This window comes from Struthio camelus, chromosome 10, assembly GCF_040807025.1.
Source record: "Struthio camelus isolate bStrCam1 chromosome 10, bStrCam1.hap1, whole genome shotgun sequence".
In the NCBI taxonomy this organism is placed as follows: Eukaryota; Metazoa; Chordata; class Aves; order Struthioniformes; family Struthionidae; genus Struthio; species Struthio camelus.
The window spans coordinates 12,643,187-12,656,307 of record NC_090951.1 but is presented as its reverse complement, the minus strand read 5'-3'; the positions used below and the strand labels follow the sequence as shown (position 1 = coordinate 12,656,307).

The 13,121-nt window shown below is 39.2% G+C and overlaps 2 protein-coding genes across 14 annotated transcripts in view; one reads left to right on the top strand and one right to left on the bottom strand.

Moving 5' to 3' along the window:
- CEP89 (centrosomal protein 89) overlaps positions 1-7,593 on the bottom strand; it is a 40,896-nt gene extending 33,303 nt beyond the window's left edge. Inside the window, exons 1-6 of one of the 3 annotated variants that reach the window (XM_068955715.1) lie at positions 7,417-7,580; positions 5,649-5,755; positions 4,255-4,410; positions 3,601-3,620; positions 3,416-3,516; positions 879-984 (exon numbers count right to left, since the gene is read on the bottom strand). In XM_068955715.1, coding sequence (XP_068811816.1) covers positions 879-984; positions 3,416-3,516; positions 3,601-3,620; positions 4,255-4,410; positions 5,649-5,755; positions 7,417-7,455 — 529 coding nt within the window. In that variant the 5' untranslated portion in view covers positions 7,456-7,580. Of the gene's footprint in view, positions 1-878; positions 985-3,415; positions 3,621-4,254; positions 4,411-5,648; positions 5,756-7,416 lie in introns of all 3 variants that reach the window. The other 2 variants (XM_068955714.1, XM_068955716.1) reach the window with 2 other exon arrangements.
- A 98-nt stretch (positions 7,594-7,691) lies between these two features.
- FAAP24 (FA core complex associated protein 24) lies at positions 7,692-12,344 on the top strand. Of its 11 annotated transcripts, none has more exons than XM_009678369.2 (5): positions 7,692-7,902; positions 8,532-8,683; positions 9,334-9,473; positions 9,808-9,960; positions 10,563-12,264. In XM_009678369.2, exons 2-5 carry the CDS (start codon positions 8,572-8,574, stop codon positions 10,809-10,811), a joined length of 654 nt encoding a protein of 217 aa, XP_009676664.2. In that variant the 5' UTR covers positions 7,692-7,902; positions 8,532-8,571; the 3' UTR covers positions 10,812-12,264. The 11 variants fall into 11 exon arrangements, with proteins under 11 accessions (XP_009676664.2, XP_068811380.1, XP_009676665.2 ...); XM_068955279.1 differs by having other exon boundaries at positions 7,699-7,790; positions 10,563-11,714; XM_009678370.2 differs by having other exon boundaries at positions 7,709-7,965; positions 10,563-12,344.
- Positions 12,345-13,121: the final 777 nt, after the last annotated feature.

The window sequence follows — 13,121 nt, the reverse complement described above, 5'->3', positions numbered from 1 at the left end:
TAGACACTGACCAAATAGCACCTATTAGAAAAGTCCTTCACATCAAATAGCTTTATTTAAATAGTTTAGAGCTTCTGGATAAAACGCACAGAATATGGTACTCAGCCTTTACTGGATGCTTACGGGTTTCAAACTTTAATCTACTAAATTCTCAAGACATGAAAGGAAAAAGAAATAGCATGTAAGCCAGAAAATAAGTTTATTTTTCAACTAAAAAATAGGTTTTCTGATAGCAAGCATATTTTGTAGCCATGGTGCTGGTAATAACAAGGACAAAAAAATGGAAGTAATAAAAATATAAAAATTATTAATAATAAATATTTTTAAAATTTCTGATTTAAGAAATAATATCAAATTCAATGTGAAAATAACTTTAATTATGATATAAGGGTAAATAATCCCAATATCATGCCATACACTTATCCAGAAAATGCTCGTACTGATTTTCAGATGTGACATTTTCTTTATTTCGTAATTTTCTTTAAGGTGTTTTCCTTTAATTTTCTTAATTTTTTAAAAATGGTGGTTGTTTCTATTTTTTCATTTTCTGAACACAGTAACACTCCCATAGTTTGCAGACTATAAACTGGATTTATTTTAGCACATATAGCAATAGAAACACAGTAGAGAATGGCTCTATTACGCAAGATAAAGAGTTCATAAAACCTTTTATTCCTTTTTTTACATTGCTTGATATCAGAAGTTGAGGAGTAGAGTATCAGTTACAGAATGAATACAGACTAATCTCCCCTGTTTATGCAGGGTTTGAATTTCCTGTAACTATTAGAAATGGCTGAGTATATAGTTTATATAAAAATTATTTATTTCCCTAGGATATTAAAAAGTAAGACACTTCAGCTTAAAAAAAATTGGTTTACCTTCTAGTTGCACATTTGACTTGTCCACCAGCACCTGAAACTCAGTTTCATGAGAAGATGCCTCTTTCTTGTCAACTTTAGTAATAGGGGATAATAGAAACTCTTCCTATATAAAAATAAGACACGACATCTAAAGTACAACATTGTTAAAATAGCCCATGCCCAAGTGTTGTGACACCTGTGTGAAACTTTTAGTACAATAATGTCCCAGTCACATTCAGAATAGCACTGCAATACTTTAAGACAATAAATGATAAGACATGCCTTTTGGCTTTAGAGTTATACATAAATAAAATCCAAACCGTACTATAATTAACAGGAGATAGGGACCTACGCTAGTCATTTAGTTCACAGGGCAATACTTTTTGTCACTCTATTCAGGCACAGAGTCTGTGGAATCATCTTACATTCACTTGTTCTGTGTAGTATCTCAACTTACTCATAGCACTGAGGAATTCAGGAATAATTCTTAGCGTTCTTTACCTTAGCTGCTTTTCCCTGTCAGTCACAATGTCACATGTCAATCCACATACATACTTCACACACACATCTTTTTCCTCCTCCTCTTTCTCTTACTGACTACTCCCTCTTCAGCTAGGGTTGTTTTCTGATTTCTTTCAAATACATAGCATTTTATTGCCCCTCTACTACTCGGTTATTTCTTCCCAGTCATTAAATTCTTGTATCATTTTTGACAGAGCTCCAAATGGAACTTTAAATGTGTCTTAGGAGTCTTAAGCTGCTTATTGCTGGTTAAGACAATCCAAACTCATAACACGGAAAAAATCCACCAGTCTTCAAAATGCTAGGTCACTTTCTGTGTGATTCTGAATCTCCCTGCCTCTAGATAGGTATCTGCTCATTAGCATGATAGTAACTCAATAATTAAGTTTGTACCGTAAGCATTTGACATTTTCACCAAATTAAAAATTCCTACTGCTTTTAACAAGCCCTGACAATCTTCATACTACTCAGTAAATTAATAATTAGATAGCTGAGACACTAAAATAGTAACTCAGCATATTCTGAATGCCTTAACTATGCACCCCACACAATTGTTGCACTTTCAGAGAGTTACTCAGGCCTTAACCACCATTACTTATATTCAGCAAAATAAACAAATAGCTATTTGCCAATGAAATAAGTATTCAAATAAAATGTAGATTATATTAATATTCTACTTCCATGAGACACCCTTGACATACAATTTGCCTCCTATTTCAGATCACAGGGTAGCTGAGTTTGGCAGGGACCTCTTGGAGATTGTCTAGTCCAACTCCACCCTGCTCAAAGCAGGGTCAGCTAGAGAAGGTTGTTCTGGATATTTTCTGGTCAGGTTTTAAGCATCTCCAAGGGAGAAGACTCCACAACCTCTCTGGGCAACCTGTTCCAGTTTTGGACCACCCTCACAGTGAGGAAGCCTTTTCTTATGTTTAAGTTGAATTTCCGGTATTTGGATTTGTGCCCGTTGCCTCTCAGCCTCTCACTGAGGGCCACTGAAAAAAGTATTCAGATTCCATATACTTTAGTCTCCCCAGTCAGGTATTTATACAGGCTGGTAAGATTCCCCCGTGAGCCTTCTCTTCTCCAGGCTAAACAATTCTAGCCATCTCAGCCTCTCCTCATATGTTAGATGCTCCAAAACTAATCATCTCCAGTCATCTTAGTGGCCCTTCGCTGGACTCACTCCAGTAGGCCCATGCCCGTCTCGTGCTGGGGAACCCATTACTGGGCACAATACTCCAGAAGAGGTTTCTCCAGAACTGAGGAGAAGGGAAGAATCACCTTCCTCAGCCTGCTGGCAGTGCTCTTCCTAATACAGTCTATGATGCTGCTGACCACCTTTGCCATATAGGCACGTTGCTGACTCATATGCAACGTGTTTTCTACTAGGAAAACTCTCCCTTCCCCCTTCTGTAAAGCTGCTCCCTACCCGATTGGCCACCAGCTGGTACTCGTCCCTAGACGCAGGACTTTGCATTTCCCTTTGTCTGAATTTCAGCAGATTCCTGTCAGACCATTTCTCCAGCTTGTCGAGGTCCCTCTGAATGGGAGCACAACTATCTAGTGTATCAACCACTCCCCGTTTTGCACCATCTGCAAACTTACTGAGGGTGCGCTCTGTCCCATCATTCAGGTCGTTAACAAAGAGGTTAAACAGTATTGACCCCAGTGTTGTTTCCTGGGGTACACCACCACTGACTGGCCTCCAGCTGGGCTGCCACTGTATCACCCTTAACATAAAACATTGCACTTTTTACAAGATTAAATTATGTACTTTCTTTAAATGTATAGTAAGAACCACAATACTAGCGTATTCCTAACAAGGCCCTAATATCAGAGATAAGGAATCTATGAGGATTAATAAACAAACTTAACTCATTCAGTAGTAAATTAATCATGAAAAGAAGTACATGAAATAAAAATTGAATAAATGTTTGAACAGTAAGAAAAAAATGTACAACTTTACAAATATTTAACTTTCGCCTTGTTTTAATAGAATAGTGTAAAGAAATTAACCAATCTGAAAACTCTACCTTTTTATTTTTGCAAGGAACAGCATAAATTGCACTGGCACTAAAGCTTTCTCCCCTCTTCTCGTTACTTCGACAGCTAGACTCTGCCTCTTTATCCGCATCTGAAAGATAGGTATCCATGTCCTCCTCATCCTCACAACAATTGCCTGATATTTCCAGGGAATGTACAGGAGATCTTTCACTACCATCAAGCTTCCAGTTGGGCCTGCAGGTAGAAAGCAGTTTAAAGCATATTTCAGTGATGCTTATTCTTCCCCAAAAATACATGCTAGCAAGTAGAACCATCAGTCTGAGGATATACACAACATATTAACAGCAGACATGAACAGACATCTAAGCTTCTTTAACTGCAAACAAGCAATCTGACCTATGTGTATGCTTTATAATAGAAAATTAACACCCGAGCTACGCGTTCCTCTCTAGTTTAAAGAGAAGGCCAGATTGGAGATAGAAGGCTGCTAATTCTACAGCACAAAGTAGTCTGACGTCATAATTTAGAACAAAGGAATCACCCGATGTGTAATTCAGATGATTCCTCAGTGATAAACTGCTTGTATAATTGATGGTTGTTTGGGAGAAATAATACATGCCACGCACTGTGTACAATCCACATAATCCCCCCCTCTGAAGACCGCATGCATGACATCATTTTATGAGAAAGGGAATAAGGATTGTAGAGACTTCAGACTCAATTTATGATTTGGAGAGAAAAAATTAAGTTCAAGTAAGTGGCAATAACACCAGGAGTTGAATTAGTTTGCTGTAATTCTTGGGTAACATTAATATCTGGCAGTGATGTATTTCCAGGATAAGATGCCAAAACAGAAAGCATACACTACCCCATTCTGAGCTCTGCGACTGTTGCATATGGTTCAAAGCATTCTTGTTCCACATAGGTGGAATCACTTTCAGAAAGTGATCGTTGATGAGGCTGAGGAATAGCAACAGTACGCCCTGTTAGCGTTGTTGCAAGGATAGCTGCTGCTAGAGCAGATCTGGAAGAAAACAGAATAAAGCAATGAAACAAAACTGATGTCTCCTGTGCTTCATATTTTACATTTTTCTTTTGCAAAATGTCTTCACTATTTAAGCAAAGCAAAAAGTTCAAAACTAACAATCATCATGAGCTCTGAAAGTATTAAGACGCTAATTTTAAATTATTAATTCCCAAAGTAAAGCATAAAACTAGGCATGCTTTCATAACGCAGATATCTAAGAGTAAAAATCTAATACCTATGAATTTTTCCCAAATTAAAAGCATGGCAAACACTAATACTTAGTTACATGCCTGAAACTGACATTGATAGTTTACTGTATTTATCACCACCATTACTGTTATGACTGAACAGAATGCTGTGTTGAAAAAAGTTGTTCCATATTCTGCTCTTTTGTACGCTAGTTTCCATTATTCCCTACTCTGATTCTTCTATTGATGTCTCTGAAGTGGTTAATAAACTCCAGAGCACTGCAAACTAGGACAAGCAGAAGTGGATAGAAGTACCTATTTGTGGGATGCTGCAGAAGGGTAAGATGAAGAGGAAAAAACAAATGGGACCAAAGAGTAAAGAAGAGAAATGGTGAGGACTGCAACAGGAATGACAGCAACTAGCGGTCAAAAAAGGAAGAAGTGAACCAGGATCAAATAGGAATGTTAAAGATACTAGAAAACCATCAGAATTTAGTTAAACATAGAGAAAGTGTAAAGGAAAAACTGTAAGAAACTAAAAATGAAAGGAAAAATAAATTTGTTTTCACTTTATGTACCTTGACTGTGCAACTAATTCAAATCTAATCAAATCCAAAATACATACAAACTTCTGAGTCCCTGCCTTTTTTAAAAATATGCAATAAAATGACATGTTAATAACTTAATTTATGCTTTTGTAATGGGTTAGTAAAGCTTCCTTACTCAAGGTACCAGTACTGCTACAGTCCTCCACTCCTAGCAGCCAAATAAAAAATGGCCCCAACTACTCCATTTGTTTATAATTGATTCAGATTTGTAATAAATTACATATTCATAAAGGTCATTGTCCTAACTGTTGAGTATGCTTAGGAATGGGAGAAAAATATGTATCTTCACAGTTCAAAGGGAACTGCCCCAATTGAAAAAAAATATTCAATTTATGAAAAGGCTTATGTAAGTACTACATTAGGACATGCAGTTCTTCTAATCATGCTTTTCTACTATGCTATTGTAATTGATGAAATAAAAAAATAACTCAAAACCTACCTTGGCCTTTCTGGAGAAGGGTTTGGACTACGAGGGGGAGGGGTGCGGGGAACTGCAGGTTTAGGAGCTATGGTAGCAGCAGGGACCAGGCCATGAGCTATATGTTTCTAAACAATTTAAAATAAAATTAGTTGACAATGACTTAAGGATAACAATGAAAAAAAACCACAGAACTGAACATGCACAAAAAATAACCATGCAAAATAATATAAAAGGGGAAAACATTTACATGCAATTAATGTAAACAGATGACTTGAAATGGTTCTAAGTATGACTTTTTAATATGTATTAACAGTTGCTAATGAAGGTTAGAAATGTAATTCACTTAAGACCCATGACTGTAGATTTTCCACCCACTGTATCATGGTCTGCAAAAGTAGAGTTTTAACTCACAGAAAAGTTTGCTCTGTGTGTGTATATATACATACATACACACACACACACACAGAAAAAGAATAATAGAGAATAACTTTTTTCAGAACATTTGAACTCTGCATCACAGTAACAATGCAACCCCCTCTAGTAGAAAAGGATCATTCAGTCAATCAGAAGTAATCCTCAGACAAAGCAGTATGAGATGGAATAAAAGCCTGTCGCTACATATGTCCTAAAGTCATAAGGATTTTGTCTGAAAAATATCCTAATGAATTTTCAATCAGAAAACTCCATGAAATTTGTTAAAAACGGAACATTAAGAACCAGAAGAGCTCAGAAGAACTTTGATCAGTGTTCCCAACAAAGACTATTTAAAGTGAAATCACAGAATGGTTGATGTTGGCAGGGACCTCTGGAGATTGTCTAGTCCAACTCCACCCTGCTCAAAGCAGGGTCAGCTAGAGAAGGTTGTTCTGGATATTTTCTGGTCAGGTTTTAAGCATCTCCAAGGGAGAAGACTCCACAACCTCTCTGGGCAACCTGTTCCAGTTTTGGACCACCCTCACAGTGAGGAAGCCTTTTCTTATGTTTAAGTTGAATTTCCGGCATTTGAATTTGTGCCCGTTGCCTCTCGTCCTCTCGCTGGCCACCAAGAGATACTATGTCATACTGCAGTCCACCACCTCCAGATAAACATTACTGTTTTATGGAGTAGAGCAGGGGTTGCATTTCAGATATTTCTGCTGCAGAGAATTTTTCAGTAATCTTTCTTTAACACTTCATCATTATCCTGTTGGAGAATATAAACTAGGAAAGATTGCTGGCTTAACAGGAAGCTAAATCAGATAACTGTATTAAATACCTAAGCAGCGCGTTACCCAGTGTTCTCTAAGAAACACACTGCTTCCCAATTCTGGAGGTTGGTCTGGCATGCACTGTTTTGCTTACTAAAGACTGCAGATGTTTCACTACAGTTACCAGGCAATATAACTGAGGTAAAAGGAAGCTCACATCCCACAGTAAGACAGCAACAGACCATCAATAACTCATTTTCATTCTAATAATAAAGAATCCCCAGTTAACCAGCGACGCTAAAAGGTACTGACTGCACCACGACTGGCACTCCTAAACGCCTAGGCTGCAACGGGGCTCTAAGCTTGCAGTGAAAGGCAGAGGAGGGCACGGCCCCCTCTGCCCTCGCTCGCCCAGCGCCAGGGCCTCCTCGCTCAGGAGCGGCCCTTTGTCGCTCTTCCCTGCGGACAGACGGCGCGGCGCGGAGGGACGGGGCGGCGGCAGCGATCGCGCTCCCAGCCCGGGCACGGCCCTGCCGCCCCCTGCCAGCCCTACTCCGCGGGCAGAGGGACCCCCCCACCCCCGGCAGGGCGATACTCACAAAGGGGCCCCTCCGGCCTCTCCGGAAACTAAACGCCATGGGCACCAGGGAGGCCAAGGCGCGCTGCCGCCGCCAACGACTCTCGCCGCCCTCCCGACCCGTCCCCCGCCGCCACCAGCCTGGCAACGACGGCGCGGCGGATGTGCTGCGGGGAGGGCGCTCCTCCAATCAGCACGCGCCTTACTCAGCCCTCCTCCCGCCCTAGCAACCTACCGGCCGCGGAGTTCCACTTTCTCATTGGCTCGCGGCCGGCAGAGGGCTCGCTCCCTATTTGTGGCTGTCGTTGTCAATCATTCGCGCGCGGTGGCGGGCCGGCCGTTTGCTCGGCGGGAGAGGCGTCGCTTTTTGTGAGGGGGCGGCGGCGGTGGCCGTCGGTTGGTCTTGACGTTTGGTGGCTGTGCTACGTGTTCGCTCTGGGAGGCTCAGCTGCGACCCGAAGGGCCGGAGCGCCTGGGGCTGAGCTCCGCCGTCGCCTCTCCCGGGCAGGTGGGCGCTGGGCGGGCGGCGGCGGCCCTGCGTGGCGTCGTGGCCTTCCCCGCTCTGCTCAGGGCAGGCCTGCGCGAGGGCCCTCTCTTGCGGGTCGCGGCCGGGGGTGTCGGTGGCGGGGTCTGCGGGCATACCGGCTCCTCTTTGTCTTTTTCTCCTGAAAAGACGGTGTAGCCTCAGAGAGTCCCATTTTTTCCCTGAAGTCTGAAGAAAGCGTAAATCTGGTGACTCAAGAACCTTGCCCAAAAACTGACATGTGTAGCTTGAGAGTTTTGCTAGCTGCGGGCTGGAGAAGCTTTTGAAGTCAGCTTAGTAAATGAAGATGACTATCTCAGGGCTGGATGTTTACCACTTTTATGCCTAAATTCAGGTGTTTTTCCACGTTCAGGTGTCTTTCATACCGACTGGCAAACTTGGGAGTGGAATTCACAGAGCTCCCAGTCTGCATTTAGGCAAATAGGATCTCTTGCCAATTTTTATATGTTTAACTGCAAAGTAACTTGGAGGATGAGATACAATCTATTTCAGCTTGTATCTGTTCTGGATACCTTTTGATAGGTTTCATTGTAAAAAGAATTTGGGAATAGGCTTATAAAATATATTAACATTTTTTTCACATTGCCTTTTAGGCTGTAGGTGCCACTGAGGTAAAGAGTTAAAGGAGCTCCAATGGCAGCAAAAGCAAACTCCCCTGTTACAGCAGGATCTATCATTGTCCCTTATGGACATGTAATTGGAAATGAAAAATGGAGAGGGTCAGAAATATCCCAAAGGCTACAACGTAAGTACAAACAATTTGGAAGAAGAAGAAAAAATCAAGCAAAGCATTCCCTCCATCTCCCTCCTCCATTAGATTGACTAGAATATGCATATACTCTGTGCCTGACTGGTGCCATATTTGAGAGGAATCCTGTGGTAGTAGACTGAAAGTTCCTGTTTGTCTTTTATGTGCCTATGATCTGTCGGCTCTATCATATCTGTATACTTCTTATGCAGCATAAAGAAGCAGAACTATCTGATTCTTGGGAAGCACAGCAATGTGCTTGTTATGAATATGTGCCTCCACTGAAATTCCTCCAGTTTACATGGATACTGGGACCATGCTGGCTTCTGTTGGTAAAACAAACTAAATCAAGAAGGTGCTTTCAGAATAGCATGTGATGTGATTGATATGATGTTTGTTCAAGCCCAGACTTTACAGAGAAGCTATACTGAACTTGTAGTTTAGAAGTGCTATCAATTGGCATTGCTAAAGGCATCGTGCTGTGCTCCTTTTTTTTTCTTTTCTTTAGAGAGAGTAGAGGCTTTTAAAGAGTATGAAAAGCAAAGTTTTAAGTCACTAGAACTATTGACACACATTTAAATCTTAAAGTAATTGTTACTGTATTTTTTAATGACTGTGTTTTTGTCTTCTAACAATCTCCTCTGAAGGGAAAATTAAGCTCATTGTTGAAGATGGCTTGGGACTTGTGGATTTCCATCTTTCAAACAAAACTTGCATTTTATATGTTTCTGAAGCAGATTTGGTGGCAGGAGATGAATTCAAACGAAGATTGGTTCGGTTTAGGAATGTAAGTACTGCATAAGGGGAAGAGAAAGGGAAAAGTTTCTAATTGTAATTTGTTCTTCCTGTGTTTCTGAAGACATTTTTCTTGCATGTTTTTTAGATCCTAGTGGAGCTAAACTTGCATGAGATATTCCACCTGAAAACTAATGAGTAATTAATCTATGTAATAATGATGCAGTACTGCATCAATAAAAACTGCAGTACTGTTGCTGCCACTTCTTATTCTTCCTCTGATTTGTTTCCAGGCAGCTCATAGCTGACAGAAGATTGCTCCCCATTGCATTGAATCATCTTATTGACAGTGTCTTTTCTCTCTCTTTTTTTTTCTGTCAATAAAGGCTAGCAGTCTTGTTGGAATTGTAATTGTTGAGAGAACTCAGATAAGTGATCAGTACTTCTTAGCAGTACAAAAGCTTGTCGTGCTAGAACTTGGAATGGTGTTGCTTCCTGTAGCAAATCAAGGAGAAGCTTCTCAACTTATTATTCAGCTAGTAAGTTTCTATGTTAGTGGATAAATATTTATTAAAATATAGGAGCAAGGAGAATTACTTGTTTTCCCACCATCACCTCTTCTGTTCAATAAGAAAATGTGTTGAATTCCTTTAGGATCACAGGTAATGTTGGCTGAATGTAAGGAATAAACCTTCAACGGTAGTGTGGTAGCACAGTTCAGCGGAGGTCTAGTCTGGGAGCAGCGAAAAAATGTGAAGAACATGATACTGGATTTTTTTTGTTGTTTATGTTCTCTTGCACCGATTACCACTGGATAGCATTAAGCTATCTTCAGTTAAGTTCTCTGTCAAAACTGAATTGTGATTCTGCTTTGTATCAGAGTGGGAAAACTATGTTCTTTATGCTGTGTTTCTCTTTGCCTTTATCTTGCTTCTGATTGTATCAAACAGTTGACAAAATCATTCTTTTAATTAATAGTTTGTATTAAGAAAGCTCTTAATAAGGGCAGACAGTTAAGGGGGAGAGGGTGTTTTTAAAACTTCCTGGTGAGAGCCTTGAGCTCTTTTAAGATGCGTGAAACTACTTTAAAAAGCTCCAGTAGAGGGCACTCAGTATCTCTTATGATTTTGTTTTACCTCAGGTCCGTGAACAAAGTAAGGATCACAATAGTAACCCCTTTCTTCGTAAACAGTGTTCTCATCTAGCAGATGCATCAGTGTTTCGGACGGTGCAGCAAATTCCAGGAGTTGGGAAAACAAAAGCTCTGCTTCTGCTGCAACAGTTTGGAAGCATCCACAGACTTTGCAATGCATCTGTCAAAGAGCTTGAGCTAGTAGTTGGACAAACAGTAGCACAACAAGTTTATACTTTCTTTACCTTATGTTCCTGACGTGCGTGTGTTAACACTTTCTCTTTTGGAACATGAAGACTTTTTTTGTGTTCCTTGTGAACTCTTTAAGACTTTGTTTTTAATAATCACATATGATAATCCTAGTTAAAAACTGAAGGGTGTTGACTAACCATCTGGAGATTACTTTTCCCCTTTATAGCTATTCTGCTCATGTAGGTAGAGCTGCAATCTTACCTTGGAACAAGGGCTGTAAAATGTTTCGCATCTATCTTTTATGAACAATTGAAAGCTGTCTCTTTTTCAGTAATCACAGAAAAAACATTTCGGTACTTATTTTTGTCTTCCAGAAATAAACACTTTTGTTAATAATGCAGCTGATGTTTCCTGAGAATATACTCTACAATTTAGTGTTCGCCTACCTGTCTTTAAGCAGAATATATTATCTTCTCAGTAACGAGAAATGGGAGACAGTTACAGTATTTAAAAGAGCCTATAGGCTTCACACTATAATGAGCTGGTAAACAGAGATGCTAGGTGAAACCTATCATATAACACACCTTTGATAAAACGTTAGCATGTTACCAATTACTTTAAAAAATATTTTGAGTATCTTCATTTTTTTAAGTATATATTTTCCTGGAATTACATCATATAACACTGTTAAAGATGCAATTTAGATAGGACAATTTAATTATTTCTTAGTTGAATTCTAAGGTGAAACTTTCACTTCATCTAATTGTCAGAAAAACCTGGAATGCTCAGGAAAATTAAACTCTTGCCAATTATGGTTTCAAAATGCTTCTGCCAAATGTAGACTTGTGTTATTACATTCAATGATACATAGTAAACACACATGCGAAGCTGATTGCTCTTTATACACCTCTTGTACTCCCTAATGGGAGTGTGAGATTATGAATTAAAACAGTCTTAAAAGTGTACAGCAATACTGATTGTGTATGTGTATATATCTTACCCCAAACTGTGCTTTATTTCATCAGAGTTTGAGATAGAGGTAATAATAGTATCATCCTACCTTATGCTTTAAAGTAATTGATGATAAGCACAGATAATTTTTCAGGAACTTTTAGGTGAGGATGGATTTTTTTTTTTTTTTTTGCACTCTACACCTGTTGATAAGCACAGATATGAATGCAATTACTTCATGTTACGTGACTGGAAAGCTAACATAATACTTGCTGACAGAGTTCTATCAGCTCTGTTTAAGCTGTATTTATTTCTAAATGTCTTCTTTGTTGTGAGGAGGGGCTTTCTAAACTTCATTGCCCAATGCAATAACTTCATTCATAAAATGTTTTAGAGTACCTTTGGTTTATTACTTTTGGAGGTCCTTTGGAAAGTGCTGGCTTGAATATGTCTTTGACTTTACACTAACTTGTTTCTTTGGTTCCTTTTTCAATTCACAGGGTGTTAGCAAATTTATTCCTTTTTGTCTAGTAGCCAAAATACTGGTTAATTCCTGTTTCAGTCTCTTTTTAATATAAGTTGGGATAATTATAATCATACATGAAATAATTTGGCAAGTTTTCATAAAAATTCATAATGTTCTTCCTGTATTAATCTTTTCAAGAGTTATCTGGAGAGCAAATGATTGGTGTGTTTTCCTGACATCTTGCACATTATTTTAAATGATGTTTTTATCCTATTTAGTAAGGGTAAAATTGTCTTTTGCCTTATACCCATTTAGAAGGCAGTCTAAAATGCCCTGATGTACTACTTGGATTTTAGCTCACAGTACAGCAGGAAAGCAGTTGAGCAGGGTTTTTAATTCTCTTTTGTAATCCAGAGAAAAGAAGAAACAGAATAGAGGAGTTTTGGCACCTCTGTAACGACCTAATCTACTGCTTAGTGCAGATAACAAATGTTACTTATACTGATTCGTTGCTTGGGCTGAAAATATACTTACAATTTGGCCATAAATATTTAACTTATTAAATTGTAAACATTGGAGTCTTCAGAACTACAGCTCAAGGTACTATTATCTTACTACAGGGAATGATTAGCTTCATATAAATCTGTTTCCTGCTTTAGTGTCCCCCCTCCCTCCATTTCTGTCAATGACATTTTTGCTATGGAGACTGGATTTCACATCGAAAAGGTATGTGGCTATTTCTTAAGGCTGCAATGCAAACATCTTCATACTACTTAAAAATGGCCATCTTTTTAGTACATAAATTCATTGGTACTAGTTTAATTAAACTTTATAGGCTGAACTACTAATCTATTTTAAAAACCTATGTTTTTCAGGGTTTTATAGCAGCCCTAAGACATTCCCTGTAGATAGAAAGTTGCTGCAAATATCTGGGCCTTCAGCAAACTTTTCAGCAGTGT